This window comes from Euprymna scolopes, chromosome 22, assembly GCF_053919585.1.
Source record: "Euprymna scolopes isolate OS-2025 chromosome 22, ASM5391958v1, whole genome shotgun sequence".
Taxonomy (NCBI): Eukaryota; Metazoa; Mollusca; class Cephalopoda; order Sepiida; family Sepiolidae; genus Euprymna; species Euprymna scolopes.
Genome location: NC_136503.1, coordinates 63,376,448 through 63,394,724, shown reverse-complemented (window position 1 = coordinate 63,394,724; position 18,277 = coordinate 63,376,448). Strand labels below are relative to the sequence as shown.

Sequence of the window (18,277 nt, the reverse complement as noted above, 5' to 3'; positions counted from 1 at the left end):
ACTTTCACAAAACAAAAATCTTTGTGGAAATAAAGCAAACACGTTTGATTAAAATATCTTTTATTTATTTATTTTTTTATTTAGTTTTTCTTTTATTATTCTTTTTCTTTTTTTTAAATTTGTTTTACAAGTTTTTGAAAAATGTCAAAATAAACGAGTTTTCCTGGCCAAGAGAATTTTAAATATTAATGACAGTTCTGGCATATTAAAAACATTTTTTTTTAATTATCACTTTTGTATTAAAAAAAAAAAAAGAAAAAAAAAAGGATTTTTCTAAACATACAGTTTAAATTAAATTCTCTTTGGACAATTTTACCCCATCAAACATTTATATAAAATTATTGGTACTTGTGCATTTTTGGTACCGTGCTTAAATAACATTTTGAAAACCATTCTTAACAGAGAGGAAGGGTATTTTGTGCCTCCACCTTACAATTTAATAAAAAAAGATATGAAACTTGAAAAAATTATTTAAAAATAGCGTGGTACAAAAAATGCATAAGCACCAAATTATCATATATAAGAGAGAGAGAGAGTAGTATAGTTTGCTTAAAGCCCTGTGTGTATTATATAAACTATTATTATTGTAGACTATGGCAATGTATGGAAGACGGTAAGTATAAAAACATACAAAGAGAGAGAGAGAGAGAGAGAGAGAGAGAGAGAGAGAGAGAGAGAGAGAGAAGAAAAACAGATGATAGTTTAATATATATTTAGTTTTTATTATTTTTTGTTTGTTTACTAGTGAGACCATGAAATTCCACTGTTTTCCACATAAATCTGTATAATTTACTGTTAATAATAATTTCCCTTTCAAAATAATCTGTCATGATCAACACTATTAAGAAAAAATGACGGCAAATTAGAAAGAATTCAGACTCGAAATACACAGCATTAGGTTAAGATTGGTTTCCCTGATCTGTAGTAGGACTTCCAGTGAGATTTTTTTTTAACTCCGTGGTTTGATTTTTTCTATTTTTTTTCAACTGTTAGCAATAGATAAAACTATTACATAGTATAACACAAAAACATTGTATATTTCGAAAAGAAAATAATTGGAATATTTTCTGCTGACAACTCGAAAATCAAAGACATTTTATTTTTTTTTGGGGGGGGGGGTCATAAACCAAAGCACAATACTTACTAATTTAAACAAACCAAAATACTTGTTTTTGTAAAAGAAGTTATTTAAGATAAAAATAAATAAATAAATAAATACAAAACTTTTCCTGATTTTCTTTAAAACCTACTTTTTTTTTTAAAAAACTGTTTTTTTTTTTCATCCCAAACAAGGCACAGAGTCACTTAGTCATGAGGGGGCTACTATTTTGGATCAGATTTGCAAAATACTATTTAGGGAGTTGGGAAGCAAGATGTCTTTACATTACACTTGAATTTCTGCACAGTCAGGGAAGCAGAAGCCCAGAAGGGAATTTAAAAATGCAGCAGTCTGATGGAAAAAAACTACTCAAGTAGAAGGATTTACAGTATCTAAGGATCTATACAATACAAGGGTGGGATTTTGCTGCTTGCATGATATTGTCGTCATGGGGGTACTAGTGCTTTGAGTTTGTCAGAACACTCGCCATCGAAATGCCTATAAAAAAGGCACATGAATGTCATGTTTCATCGATGGGACAGATGTTGGAGTTTAATTGATAGTGCAGAACCTATCAGGTTGGCGACTCTTTTTTGAACGATCTAGAGCAAGAGACCAGTGGCAGATGCACCAGCCCAGATATGGCAACAATTTGGACCAAAACAGGAACTAATATTGATCTAACACTGTTTCCTGCGGAATTCAAATAGGGAGTCTTTGTGGTTTGCCAAAATTATTCTTCTTCCATAAAAAGAACTGGAAATGTCATCATTCTTTAAATGAATGAAACGAATGCCACTTTTTGAAATATACTTATTTAACACATTTGCCGCAAACTGCAAGTATTCTCGTAACCTAGCATTTGCTTAGTCTTGCTCGCTATGAGTATATTCATAGTAATGAAATTCTTTTTCTATTAGTCGATGCGTGCTCGGCATGTACGATAACTGAATTGGCATCTAAAAAAAAATAATGCATATTGAATAGTATGCTCACAAGTAATCTCGTATTTGACTCCTGCCATGTATTATGTTTTCTTCTAGTGAATACATATATAAGTTGAATGATTCACTATAAATAAAAGCTGATTTGAGTTATTTTTATTACAAAATAATATACAACCTGATGTTCTTATGTGGCACACTAACATATTTTCTTATTTAATGTGCCAAATAAGAGAATATAATAAATAATACAAATTTAATTATATATATATATATATATATATATATATATATATATATATATATATATATATATATATATATATATTCCATATAATATTCATATGCATTATTTGTTCATTTTACTTTTTGGAAATTGCAGAAAAAATAGCTTCGCAATGATAATAAATTTAATAGAGCTATAGCTGGCAGCGAATGTGTTAAAAACTGCACAGAATTTCGAATGGTATCCTTTATTTATTCTATGGGGGAAGTTTGTTCTTGTTCCGTCAGTATGACTATGCAGAAGTCTCAAGTAATTCTTAATTATATACTTAGTATTACCAGTGTACATGTGACACAATGGATAAAAGTGCTAAATGATAATTAATTTTATTTATATATATATATATTCATTCATTCATATGCATTATTTGTTGATTTTAGTTTTTGGAAATTGCAGAAAATATAGCTTCGCAGTGATAATAAATTTAATAGAGCTATAGCTGGCAACGTATGTGTTCAAATTGTTGTAGTCAGCAATTTGATTCGAGAATAATTCACTTTAAAAATCGATAAAATGTGTGGGTTTTTTTTTTTACCTCAGCAACATAAGATTTATCATTAGACAATCTCATTTTTTTTTTTTATCTTTGTGATATGTGGTAACTAGGGTTGTGACAACAGAATATTATTTTTTTTTTACTCTCGGGTATATATCTGACACAGTTAGACACACTTAATCAACTGAGAACCACATCTGTCTATATAAAAACATAAAATATTAACTGATATATACTCAAGAGTCAAAACAATGAAAAGAACATGCTGCTACCACAGCCCTAGTGATAACTTAGATATATGCATTTATCTTTGTTAATTGGCCAATTCCATTTAAAAAAAAAAAAGGGATGGAGGGTGATAAGATGCACATGAAAGTGAAATTACATTATTATATTAGATTATTTAATGTTATATTTTTTTGGGATATTTAACCAAGCATTATATTTCACTATAATATAACCTTGATAATGAACAAAGCTGAATCTCAGAAACGTGTACATATGGACGATATGTTGAGTATTTACTTCTGGAATTCGATTTGCATATTTGGAATTTTAATTACCTTGTTCTGAATATTTCGAATGGTTACCTTTCAATAATACAAGTTTAAAAACTGATGACATAAAAAAGAAATCAACAGTTTGTGTCTTTCAGATTTCCTTCTCAACGGATAATGCATCGAACGTGACTTGCAATCTTTCTTTGAATTGTACCACATTTTTCTAATTTTCTTCAAGCCTGGACTTCATTTAGAACCTCCTTTTAACGCATACATTTTTGCTTTATTATAAACTTTCATACAAATATGACTTCTCTCATAATTTGTAGTTTTCAATTCATGTGCTGATCACCAAAATTTATAGCCTGCCTTCGAATATCATTTTGCTAACTACTTCCCTCCGAGTATAAGTGGCATTCTTTGAAAACTCCATGGAATAAGAAAATTAAAAAAAAAAGTTTTTGTATCCCTTGTAGAATAATAAACTGTTGTAATTCCTAATTTACAGAATTTAAATTGAATTCCTTATATGTTATACACATACACACTATGGCAAGAATACTCGGACATTTTAAAAGAAAATTAAAGAAATGGATTAAAAAACTATAGCAATCCTACTGTTGCATTTGCAGTGGAAGAGGGATAGGATGACGAAATAAATTATCTACAGCCTCTAGTGGTGATGGTTGTCCTCAGCAGGTGTAATGTTGCCGTCTTGTGTGTTGCACTTGCAGTAAAAGAGGAACAGTTAGTGTAAAGTCAGCACTTTATCGTAAACAAACAATGGGAGACAGTTGAGTAATCCACGTCACCAGCGATGTAAACGAGTCATGTTGCTCGTCAACCACTAGCAGAATTCATTTAACATTAATGAGCAAAATTTGGATTGTTCTCCAGTGCCATCTTGTATGTATTCTCTCAGAACCTATTATTAACCATAATTTATAATTAACTGAACAACTCACTCACCTCTTACCGCTACCACTATGTTGATTCAATCATTCCAAGATTTCTTTATGAGCATTTAGAGAAAGAGCAATTCTTTTTGAGGATCTATCATGTAAAATTAGGAGCTTTAGCTGCATCATACATTATTGAGTTACTATATAAAACTTTGTGCTAACTTAAAACACACACATTATATATATATATATATATATATATATATATATATATATATATACACACACAGTAGAACCCTTGGATATGGTATTGAAGATTAGTAACAAAATATAGTACAGTATATAATACACATGTATATAATCAAATAACATGATGAATAACACCATAAGGCGGGGCAAATACCATAACCAAAGGCCGGAAAAAAACATAGTATTCCACATTGTAACCTGAAAAAAAAAAAAAAAAAAAAAACTATCCTAGGGGCCACCTTATCCCAGAGTTATATATATATATATATATATATATATATATATATATATTATATATAGTAATCCAGGTTAAGAATGTATTCGTAGGATAAAAATCTAGAGAATACCCACCAGATTTATATAATAGTACTGAATAATAAATAAAACTATATTAATATATACACACACAAACATGAACAGGTTTCACTACACTGGTATGACAATGTTTTAGTATGTAGTTATTAATAACTAAGATATCACCAGGCGAAAAAAAAAATGTCTCTTTTCTTACCTGATGAGATCTTAATAACTACAGATCAAAACATTGTCATGCCAATGTGTATAGTGGGTATATATATTTTTTTTTGGGGGGGGGGGTGAATCTACATGATTTAATTCAGAATATATATATATATGATAGCAGCAAATTCGCTTTCAAACATTGCCAAAGCCAGCCTTTTTTGCTATAAAGATACACGAGATGGTAAAAAGTGTATCTAATTTATATCGAGCAATGCCTGTGCATGAGGATTGTTATAGTGGGGAAAGACTTTGCACCGAGACAATCACACTCTCTAAACAACTGACACATTGATCCAAAAAGAAGAGCAAGTCAACATCATTGGATGCAGCAGTCATCGCAGGTTTTATATCAGAGGTTTCCTTCTCCTAGGGAGGTTGCCTTCACTACGGCTTACAGAGCCCTCTTCACCCACCATGCCATTTGATCCATGACTGGAACTTAGGTTGCTGGGCACCAGAGCATATTCCACATGCCGGTAGGTCATATATGCCGCAGCTTACAGGGCCTAAGCTCCTCTGGAGGTTTCTGTCAGGGTTACCCCACCCTTAGCCTTTGGTTAAATAACCTTGGCCCACAAGACAGTTGAGGTCCAGTTATACAGTGCAGGACACTCGCCGTTCATCAGAACCCCGTTTGCGTGGCAGTGGTCAAGGTCTGGTGTGGACATGTGTTAAAAGCACACAGATGTCTTAGCGTCTTTCTGTGCTTCTCCCAGACAAATCATATATATATATACATATATACATATATATATATATATATATATATATATATATTACACACACACACACCTTAGAGTGAAATACTTTTTTTATAATGTACATTTGTTTAGAAAGATATGATGTTATTCAAACTATAATAAAACACTATCATCTGCAGATATTAAATTAAAAAATAAAGTTTTCACATAAGTTTTTTTTTAGACAAATGGATATACAAAATCCAGTCAGAATCACTTTTAGTAATATCAAATTTGCTTGAATTATTTTTTGCAAATTTATCTAAAATATAAAATAAATTTATTAAAAATGAAAAAGAAATACAGGTTTCTACCATTTAGACAGAAATAAGCGACAGAAAATATCTCTTCAAAAAAAAAAAAAAAATTAATTCTGTACACTATTCCATTTTTCACTGATTCAATTGTAAGTAAATAAAATGAAACTTTTCTCAATATAAAATAAAATATAAAATTAAATATAAAATAAAATTAAGAAATGTGAAACAATTTTTAATAGAAAAGGCCAGGAAATTTCCAACATTCAAAAATTAAAACAAAATTTACATAATGAAATATTTTTTTAATTATTCATAAAAATGCATGTTTGATATCTTTTTTTTTTTTTTAATAAAAAAATAAACAGTAAATACATCAGTAGTGGAATGTCAACATAGTATTGGGAAATCAGATTTACAAAAAGAATTTTTTTGAAAGAAATTTTGTTCATTTACGTTTCAGTCACAGAAAAAAAATTTTTTTTAATTACAAAAAAAAAAAAAAAAAAAATTAAAAAAGAATTTTAGTAAAATTTCAATTTCCAATACAGAAAACTAAATGTAATAATTTTTTTACATATTTTAAAATAATTACTTACATAAAAAATTCAATTTTGGCAAAATGTCAATTTCCAGTATAGAAGACTAAATATAATGGCTTTCCCTCCAAACTCTATGTATCATAAATTATTTAACTAAATTTACACACACACACATATATATATATATATATATATATATATATATATATATATATATATATATATAGTTTTTTTTTTCTTTTTAGAAGCGGCAAACTTTAAAATAAATTACAGAAAAATATTTATTATACAAAATGTTTTGTTATGCAAATATGTGATTCATTCCAAAGATTAATTTCTGGCATTTACAACCAATAGTTGCCAAATCTGCAATTAAAGAAAATAGTTTCAATTCAAAGTTTACCACCATTAAAAAAAAACAAAAAAAAAACAAAAAAAAAACGCCCTGTATAATATATATATCTATAATATATTTGAAAATTTTCCAGGGGAGTACAGAATTTTATAACGGCTAAATACAGACCAAAAAGCATAATGAATTTAAAAAATAAAAAATGAAAATAAAGGTTAGCTAACCAGGTTTCGTTCCTCACTTACCAAAGCTAAATCGAGGAAAATACGATTTAAAACAAACAAAAAAGTCATGAATATGGCGGGGGTAGGAAAAGAAAAATGGGGGAAAAATAACATAGAGACTAAATTAAGTCCTAGAAGATTTTCTTTTTGCTTGCAAAGAGAAGGTCTCAAAGACTTTAAAAAAAAAAAAGAGTCTCTAAAATTTTCAAATGATAGGGAGAGTGCGACTTACTAAGGATTGTAAACATGTCAGCACTGAAATTCGTGACACACGCATGGTTATTTATAAGATAGTTGCAAATCGCAGAACCATACGTATTACTCAGAACATCCGAGGGTGAAAAAATTTGCATAACGAATCTTTGAAGGCACATGCTGTTTCAAACGAAAATCTAATCTTTGCGATGTTCGCCCAACATAGTGCACACTGCAACTACATTTAAATAAATAAATAATAGAATTATTATGGTGGGGGGAAGAACATCTTTGCGAATAGATGGAAACATAGGCCTAGTTGAAAAAACAACATGCGGGTTCGATGCAAAATAACACCGTTGCACAGATAAAGAAATTTGCTTAGCAAATCGGTCACTGATGTTACCTAGCCAAGGTAGACGTAGGAACACAGGACATCTATTAGCTATAATTTCTTTGGTTTTATGAAAATTGGAAACTTTCTTATTGATAGTTTCAACAATATCCAAGGGGTAACCATTATTACAAAGGGTCTTGGTGATAAATTTGAGTTTGTCATCCAAATTAACCTCAGAACAAATCATCAAGGCCCTATGCGCTAAAGTTTTGATTAAATTATATTTTTGGTTTATAGGACAAAAAGAGTCCCAACGCATATAGAGACCCGTAAAAGTTGGTTTATGATCCAAGTAATACGTATGGTTCTGCGATTTGCGACCATCTTATAAATAACCATGCGTGTGCCACGAATTTCAGTGCTGACATGTTTACGATCCTTAGTAAGTCGCACTCTCCCTATCATTTGAAAATTTTAGAGACTCTTTTTTTTTTAAAAGTCTTTGAGACCTTCTCTTTGCAAGCAAAAAGAAAATCTTCTAGGACTTAATTTAGTCTCTATGTTATTTTTCCCCCATTTTTCTTTTCCTACCCCCGCCATATTCATGACTTTTTTGTTTGTTTTAAATCGTATTTTCCTCGATTTAGCTTTGGTAAGTGAGGAACGAAACCTGGTTAGCTAACCTTTATTTTCATTTTTTTTTTTTTAAATTCATTATGCTTTTTGGTCTGTATCTAGCCGTTATATATATATATATATATATATATATATATATATATATATATATATATATATATATTAGTATGTAGAGATGAATGAAATAATCAGAAATATATCCGATTAATACACTCAAATTTACTTGCATGATGACAGTTTTACTATTTTGTCTTTATTTTGTAAAAAAAAAAAAAAAAGAAAAGAAAAAGACTTCTTCACGATCAAGTGATAATGTTATTTTTGGAGAGGCAGAAGAGAAGAGTATGTTTTGAAACTAGTCAAAATTTTGTCCCCCCCCTCCCCCCTATCGCTTTATAATTTTTTAAGAATAGAAATGCCATTCTCTAGGGTAGGCTCAAACATTGTTAAAAAGATCGTTCAGTTGTGAAAGAATCCACACAAAAAATAATTTAAAAAAAAAAAAAAAGGTAAATTGTAATGCAGATTTGGATACAGTGTATAATATTTCAGAACGAAAAACTGTCCGTGCATATATATATATATATATATATATATATATATATATATATATATATATATATATATATTATATATATATATATATATATTATATATAAATTATCTGAATTACCTCCCTTCAACGATTGTAACAGTAGATAAACGGTTAGGATACTCTAAATACTCTGGTTAATGTAGTTTTAGTATATATCTGATTATGTGAGTATCTCTAAAACCGTTATATGAGTTTGTGACATTTCCATTGTACAGACAAACTGGTTTGTCAGTTCTTTCAGTGAACTGTTATTAAAAACAATACAAAATTTAATAAACGACTTCATTTTTTTTTTTTTTTTTTTTTGCAGACGGTTGTCTTCATCTTCATAGTTGTTGTTTCACCAGGTTTCGGCCAACTAATCTTCTGGCCTTCGTCAGGTGATTAACCGCGATAGGATGGGAATGCAGAGTCTTGTAACTAACTCCTTCAGCTAAGTGGATAGAGGTTCCAGGCGAGCATTGTCTGGAGATATCGGTTTCAATCCTATCCAAAGTAGGTCAGAGAATTAGTTGGCCAAAACGTGGTGAGACAATGTGGTGAAGGCCAGAAGATTAGTTGGCTGAAATATGGAGAAACAACTGAAGATGAGGATAACAGTCCACAAAAAATGAATAGAGGTCTTTTATTTAATTTAATATTGTTTTTAATAACATGCTGCAATGATTCACTGAAGGAACTGACAAACCAGAATCAAATATTGGTTTTGTAGAAAAAAATTGAGACCGACGTTAGTTTATATATTAGATATATAATATAAAAATATTAACAAAATAAAAATAATAATCCCCAAGTTTTAACTTGGGGATTATTATTTTTATTTTGTTAATATTTTTATATTATATATCTTAAAAGAAAAAAAAACAAACTAATTTAATCAATTCATTTATAGAAAAAAATGAAGTGATATATTTTCACTCATTTTGTAAGAAAAAAAAACAGGAAAACCCAACATTGCCAAGGATTGAACGATGAACCCTATAACCCTTCTTCTGCATCCATAACACTATACTACTTTTCTTATTTATTGGATTTCATAATATTTTATTTTTGTGGTGGAACGCTGAAGATTAATAACATTAAAATTTTTAGTAAATTTATAGACTTTAACCCTCTCCAGGCACATCTGCATTCCCGAGATCTCTTTTGCCAAAAGTTTATCCTGAGCCAACTTTCAGTAAAAAAAAAAAAATAAAAACCAAAGATGGTCACCTAGACACAGTAACATGTGGAGAACAGATAAAACCACTAAGATGATGCAAAGAAAAGGTTTCAATCAATAGAGGAAAAATAAAAAATAAAAATACTTTGATAAATTGAATGAATTCTATTTCCAGGTTAAGTTAAAATTTTATTAACATTGTATGCACTTTGCCTTAGTTATCAGCAAATATTATTCACTTGTAAGAACCTCTTTATGAAAATTTGGTCTTTATAATTACTAATGGTTCAAATAACATATACCATTTCTCCATCTCTCCAGCTCTATACTGTCTAACTGGTATTCTACCACCACATATCAGGCAAGAAGTCATCACCAGAATAGAATGGTACAAACAGCTTAACGACCACAGGCCACTCACTGTTTCGCCACCAATCAGTGAGACTAAAATCTTGCAGTAGCTTCAATATAGAGGAAATCGATCCCAGGCAAGCTGCCTCCTATAGGATGGAACGATGGCGAGACTATAACAGCAGGAATAAAAATGAAGCCCTACCAGACCCAAAAGAAAAAATCCCCCAGGGTTCAAAATTGGTAGAAAAAACTGGGTGACTCTAAATAGAGCCAGAGCCAAAGTACGCAAAACAAAAGACAATCTCCACAAGTGGGGCCTAGACACGTCACCTTTATGTTCATGTGGAGAGGTACAAACGATGCACCACCTTAGGGAAAACTGCCGATTGGGTCCTCATTGCTCAAACCAAGACCTTAAGGAGGCAAACAGCACCGCCATACAATGGGTTAATTTCTATTGCGATAAGATATGATGATCTCTCCAGAATCCTATCCAAGTCTAGAATATTTTATACAAGCAATTATTAAAATGAGACTTTTATAGTTACAGATGATCATAATAACCTATTTTTTTTTATTATCTCTCCGGAAATAATAATCTAGTCTAATACTAAATCAGTAGTAACAATAGGAGCATAAGTACAGAATATATGAGGTGCCTTAAATAAGTTTCCAGACTTTTCGTATGTTTGATTTACGCAAGATGGTCCAAAAGCAGTCTGAAGCATTCTATGTTTCTGTGACATTTTATTTTTTCAAGTTTAAAATAGAATTTTATTGCATATCATCCTTCTAAGGTGTCCTCGTGTCCAGATTGCATTTTTGAAATTCACCAGATACAACAATTAGGCTTTAGTAGGGTATATTTCAATTCCTGCTGTAGCTGTTCATTTGAACCTGAAATCATAAAAATTGATCAGTCATCTCATAAGATGTATAGCAATAGCATCCAGAATTTTTAAGAGTTTCCGACAATTTTAAATGCCTTCACAAAAACAGTGTGAAAACTTATTGAAGGCACCTCATAAAATATGGATTTAAATAATACTAAGATAAGAATCTGTAATTAGCATTTAATCGACTATTCAAGCTAAATATAATTTGATAAAGAATAAAATCATTAATTATTAACTATGGTTAATTTACAGGTATTAAATTTGTTAAAATGTCATCTCCACCCCTCATTTTACAAAAGAAAAATAATTTAAGAATTTAACAATAAAGAAAACCCCACCCTAATGCTTGCTTGCTATATATATATATATATATATATATATATATATATATATGGCAATTACTTCATCTTAGCAGATGCTAGCCATCTTAATCATCATCTCACCGTAGTTTTGTTGGGGGGAATCAACAGAGTCACCCAAACCACATCTGTGGGATGAAGGTGACTTTTCTGGCCAGCAGTTGACTTGCACAGTCTGCCACATATACGGCAGACAAAGTTGAGTGTTGAAACTTGTTTCCCTTCTGCCTCCACTTTTTTTTTGCCTACTGCAGGGTTTTTTTTTTGTGGTTCATGTAAATAGCTATTACTAGACTCACATTTCTAACTGTTCAATACATTAGGCAAAATTGACATTACATTTCCTAAGATTTCTTGAGCTCAACATGATAGATTCTTTCCCTTTCCAAAACTTCAGATTTACCTCTAACTAGAAACATGATGTTTCGTGATGCATATATATATATATATATATATATATATATATATATATATATATGACACACATACATACATACAATTATATAAACATCGTGAGGAGTCTATAGTATTAGATGAATTACATAAATTAGACTAATCTTAAACTTTTTTCATTTTATTTCTAAGATCTATTTATTAAATTAATTAAAATATACTTGTCAAATAATACCTGAATATCTAATAATCATACAGGACTTGTTATATAAATTATAACTCAATATCTAATAATAATAATAATAATAGGTGTATGCTGAAAAAAAAAAAAAAAAAAAAACGGTCAATTTTTTTAACTTTGACCCCTATTATGACCCCTTACCATTTATTGTTTTGGGCTCAAATCAAGTTATTAAGTTAGATCCAAGTCCAAGGAACCTATATCTAAAATATCAAGTGTTTAGACCCTAAATTGTCGGAAGAGTTTGGTAGAGTTCTCAAAGGTCAAATCGTTGAACTTTGATCCCTTAACAGCCAAATTTCTGGCTGAAAACCGATCACATCGAGTTTCCCAAATCTCAGTACCCTGTATATCAAATTTCGAGTCTGTAGACTAAAAATTGACAGAGTTATTGCGTAGGGAAATGTACACAGACACACAGACAGACAAGTTCACTTTTATAGATATGTAGATTATTATTTAACAAACATTTTACTTATGATTTTTTTTTTTAAACAAATTATCAAAAAAAAAAACGGGTGTTTGTCCATAAATGGGCCCAAAAAAAACTTTTTTTTATAAGAAATATCTGGAAAAAATCTTTATAATGCACGTACTTGTCACTGCATGAAGATGTTATATTCCAAAAATCACATAAATCGATCAGGTGTTTTTTTTTTATTTAAGAAAATCAAATATCGCAAGTTATATCGAAGATTTTCTTCACCCCATCTTGTTTGAGAGATAACGACAGTAACAACATCTGGCAGAAATATGGGGTCCACAAGGGCAGACCATCGACTATTTTTAGTTTTTTTTCTTAAATGTTGAAAACACATTTTTTATAATACAAATAATAAATTAACTTATTTAATAAATAATTAAATTGAATTCTTTTATTAAAGAGATTGTCGAAAACACTAGTTTTTTTTTTGTCTGTAAACAGACTTTAATAAGCGAACATAAAAAACACTTTTTTTATAGTACAAATAAAAAATAATAAATTAACTTATTTAATTAAAAATAAATTGACTTTTAATAAAGAGAATGCCTAAAACACTAGGTTATTTTTCTTCGTCTGAAAACAGACTTTAACAAGTGAACATATGAAACTTAGATGAAAATATACAAGATAAATCAATCAAGTATTTCTTTTTTTTAATTCCAAAAATGTTTCATTATAAAAAAATAACTTTAGACATTCTTTTGAGGAAAAGAAGTCGTTATTTTAATTTATCATTATTTTTTATTTGTATTATAAAAAAAGTGTTTTCAACATTGTTTTTCATGTTCGCTTAATAAAGTCTATTTTGTAAAAAAAAAAAAAACTGTTTCAGACATTCTTTATAGTAAAAGATGGTTATTTTTTATTTGTATTTAAAAAAAAGTGTTTTCGATATATTAGAAAAAAATATAAAAAATGTCGATGGTCTGCCCTTGTTGATCACAGATTTACACCATGTGTCGTCATTGTCGTTACCTCTCCGACAACATGGCATCGAGTATATCTTCATTAAGCTGAGGGTTAATATTTGATTGTCTTAAATAAAAAAAAACTACTTGATCGATTTACATGATTTTTGGAATATAACATCTTCATGCAGTGACAAGTACATATATCAAAGATTTTTTCCAGATATTTCTTGTAAAAAAGTTTATTTTGACCCGTTTATGGACAAGCACCAAAAAAATGTATCAATTTATTTGATGAATCCTTTAAAATGCACTTAAACATCTTTTTGTTAAAGTGATACTAAGATAATAATATATAATTAGCATTTAATCAGTTTGAATTGATTATAAATAAAATTAACCCAACTGATTAATTACATTACAAATTTGTTAAAACGTATAGAACTATTACAAATTTGCTGCAATAAAAAATATTCTTACAAAATATTAATCTGATTAATTAATTACATGATAAACTTGTTAAAAATATGCCCCCTCCTCCTCTCACTTGATATTAAACATTTTTTTAAATAAAAAACTTTCTACATATTTTAGATTAGATTTAATTAGTTATTTGAATCAAATATAAATTAAATACCCGCCATATTTTTCTTTCTTGGCAATAAAATTTTATGAAAATAAAAAATGTTTTCTTTTCAATTTTAAAATTTAACTTTAATAAACTACATATTATTATTATTATATTTATTTGTTATATTGAACTATTGTTCTGTGCAAGGATCCAATAACTTATTGTTTAACATAGTGCGGATGCATGCATGTAAATGGAGGCATAGTAACGTCGCCAGTGGGGGGGGGGGGGACTATAAAAAAAAAGAAAAAGAACAATAAGGGAGACAAGATAACGTTAGCGACCTCGTAAGAGACATGGATAACATGAGGCATGAAGGATGCTCAAGATGGATGTCACAGCAGTAAAGAGAGAATGAGGAAATATCGATGCTAAAAAAAAAGAAAAAAAAAGCAAGTTGGAGTTATTTCCTATTCTTTATGTTAGTCTCCTTTGCGACTGAAACTGCACACAACATGCGTTCGTTCTTGGAAACAGACTGCAGATTTCTTACAAATTAACGTGCCACGATATTCATTTTTTTTTTTTTAATGAAAAATATTAATCACACTAAATATTATTAATCTAACTTTGGTTAATGTATTCAATATAAATTTGTTAAAACCCGGTTGAAGTATCGAAATATGAATTAAACAACCACCATATATTATTTTTTTAGCAGATAAATTTTAGATAATAAAGTTTTACAAAAAAATTAATTTTTCTTGTTAATTTAGAAATAAAAATAAAAAATAAATAAAATAAAAATGACCGACCCTGAAAGCTTGCTAATGTTATTATTCTACACAAAGACACGGAGCCGATTCAAACTCAATATATATATATTAAAAATTAGCTTGCCACAATATCTTTCTTTTTTATACATATAAGAAAAATTAATGATACCCAATAATGCCGGGTCAATAATTTATTTACATCTTTGTGTTGAATGCAAGCATTATATAGCATTTACAAATTAGACTCCAATCTTATTAAACTGGTTTTTATTTTTAAGAACTATATTGTGAAAATTGAAAATACTTGTCAAATAACATTAATACTCAGTATTTGATGATCATACTAATTATAAAGGATTTATTATATAAATTCTATATGATCAATGTGATGATGCTTGGGTATAGTGTATAATTATTTAACAAGCATTTTAATTATGATTTTTGTTTCTTTTATTTTTACAAATTACCAAATTATCGATTTCATTTCTTTGGTAAATCCTTTAAAATGCATTTAAACATTATATACATCTTTTTGTTTAAGATACATTTATGATTAAAAAAAAAATAAAATAAATTATGTATAAAAAAATACATAGAAATACGAGGCAAAGTTCTTAATAAAAAAATAAAATATGAAAAAAAAAAAAAATTGAATTAGATTAAAAATAAATTTTTAAAATGCTAATTAAATTAGTAATTACAAAAACTTTTGAAAATAAAATAAAGCTTTAAAGGATTAAAAATATTTAAGTTGAATTTTTTTTTTTTAAATTCACATTAAAAATAATTAAAATCAACATTAAAAAATTTAAATTTAAAAAAAAAAATGCATTGGAAATGATTTACTAAAATGGCATATTTCTGTTCTTTTTTTCTTTGGTTATTTTTGTCTATCTTCTTGAAAATTTTATTTTTAAATGTTTCGGCATATGTATATATATATATTAAAAAAAAAAAAAGACACCATGTGACACATAAGCAAAATTTTTCATGTAAACCCGTTTACAGCTGGAATGGAGTCGGCCGCCTGTACAGAATTTGAAGAATTCCTATTATTGACATTCTTATTATTAGAGTTGGAAATGTTAGTAATAGAAGCAGCAGCAGCACCACCATGGCTACCCACGATGGTAGCACTTGAACTTCTCTGATAGCTGTTCTGGTGAATGTTTTTTTCCTTGAGATTATTGTTGTTGCCGTTATTGTTGTTGTTATTCACGTTGCTGATTAGGGTACGGTCATTCAAGAGAAGATCTTTGTGTCCATTTTGGGAACTACTGTCCATTGACATGGCAGACATCCTACTATTGTTGTCCGTGATAATCGTTTGGCGGCTGTCTTCAGAGTCGGGCGGCGCATCCTGGACCTTCAGCCTTTTGTGATTGTTGTGTGAAATTGTTATCGAACTGTCTGAGCACTGACCTCGTTTGTTTTCGGCGATGCTTTTATCGGCCTTCTTGCTCTCCAAAAGTTGAAGAATGTAGCGCTCAAAAGAGTCAAAGAAGCCATGTATTTCTTTGTAACCTACAGAGAAGAAACAAAAAAGAATGTCAAAAAAAAAAATAAATAAAAGACGATGTTGCTTTTCTAACATTTCATAATCTAAATATTAATTTGCTTGTCCTTATGTCCAGTGTCACAAAAAAATCATCATCATTGCAAACATTGAGAAACGAATTACCTCCCTTTATAGTCACTCTTTATCAGTTAAAAAATCATTAAAACCCATTTCCTCTCCAAAAGTTTTCAAAAACATGATTGTTTATGGTTTAGAATTAGCTACTTTATAATATAAAAAAAAGTTCCTTTATAATTTATATAAAAAATTATTCAGAAAAAAGTGTTGTGTATTAAATTTTCATTTTAAAAAAATCTAAATTTTTTAAAAATTAATTCTTTTTAACTTTAAAAGGTTAAAAAAAAGAAAATATCTCATTATTTGTTTTATTTTTTCTTTATTTTCTTTATAATCTCTTTAAAAAAATTTTCAACTACTGTGGAATTTCCATGAGTTCTGCTAGTTTGTATTATTCAGACTACTGTTCTCATCCTGAGTGTAATTTTCACACTGTTTGGTCTATGTAACCTCCAACATTCTTCAAACATATCTTGTCAAACGCTGGAATCTGCACAGAATTTCAAATAGAACCCTTTATTTAATCCATGAGAGTAGCTTGCTTTCATTCCATCACCCATGATGGGATAAAGTCCTAAGCAAGTCACAATTGAAATTATGAGTATTGAGGGGTAGACTTTAAGCTTCAAGAAGACTGTCCACTGGCTGACTGTCACCAAGTACTTTATCCATTACACCACAGATCCTCGGTCATTGTTGATGGAACAATACCATAGATTAAATGAAATGTTCTGTTCAAAATCCCATGCAGATTTCAGAGTTCAACAAGATACACCCAAAGAGAAGTTCAGAGGTTACATCAACCAAACATTTGTAGAAATAACACTCAAGGTAAGAACAGTAGTCCGAATATTCAGAACTAGTAGGACCTGTTAACTGGCATTGCCCAGTGATAGCAGGCTAAAACATGTAAGAAGAAAAGGAGGTAAAGAAAAAGAAAACACTTTAATTGCCTTGGCCACAGTGAACTTCAGACATTAAAAACCTTCAAAATAACGTCTTTAAAACGTATTGGGAGGCGTGAATGACTTTACAATCCAAATAAAATGAGTACAAATGTTTAGTACAGCTATGATTATGATGATGCTCCTCCCTCTTACTATCTTTGTGTATAAAAAGCAAAAATAAACCAAGTTCAAAAGTTTAGCACAGCTATGATGACGACGACACTCCTCTCTCTCTCTATATATATATATATATGTGTGTGTGTGTGTGTGTGTGTGTGTGTGTGTGTGTGTGCGTGTATGTGCGTCTCTCTGCGTACATTTGCTTCCATAGTCTCTTGCTCGCTATTATGCAGGAACAAAGCAATATATTAAGGAAAAAACAATTGGTTTGTTTTAGGTTAAAATGATTGCAGGTTGAAGAGAGAGTGGCCATGTTTGTTAAGGTCTAGCATGTTCATTTATTTAAAAATATGTATTCCTGAATAAGCTATTTTTCAATTCGCAGCCAATGAGAATTGCCAGAACTAAATGCAGGAGAAATTATTTTTGTAATGGTAAAAGGAAAGGTATGAGTTTATGATAGTTACGAAGGTAGACAGGGCAGTATAATGTGCATATTAGGTTCCCAGTGTTGACTGGTGACGGTATGAGGGAAAAGTAGTAACTACTTCCTC

General features: G+C 29.5%; 1 protein-coding gene across 5 annotated transcripts in view; it reads right to left on the bottom strand.

The window, feature by feature from the left end:
• Window positions 1-242: 242 nt before the first annotated feature.
• LOC145243456 (inositol-tetrakisphosphate 1-kinase-like) overlaps window positions 243-18,277 on the bottom strand; it is a 262,231-nt gene continuing 244,196 nt past the window's right edge. For 4 of the 5 annotated variants that reach the window (XM_080106350.1, XM_080106346.1, XM_080106347.1 and 1 more), the window contains one exon: window positions 13,900-16,544. In XM_080106350.1, coding sequence (XP_079962476.1) covers window positions 16,009-16,544 — 536 coding nt within the window. In that variant the 3' untranslated portion in view covers window positions 13,900-16,008. Of the gene's footprint in view, window positions 6,904-13,899; window positions 16,545-18,277 lie in introns of those variants that run through there. The other variant, XM_080106349.1, reaches the window with a different exon arrangement.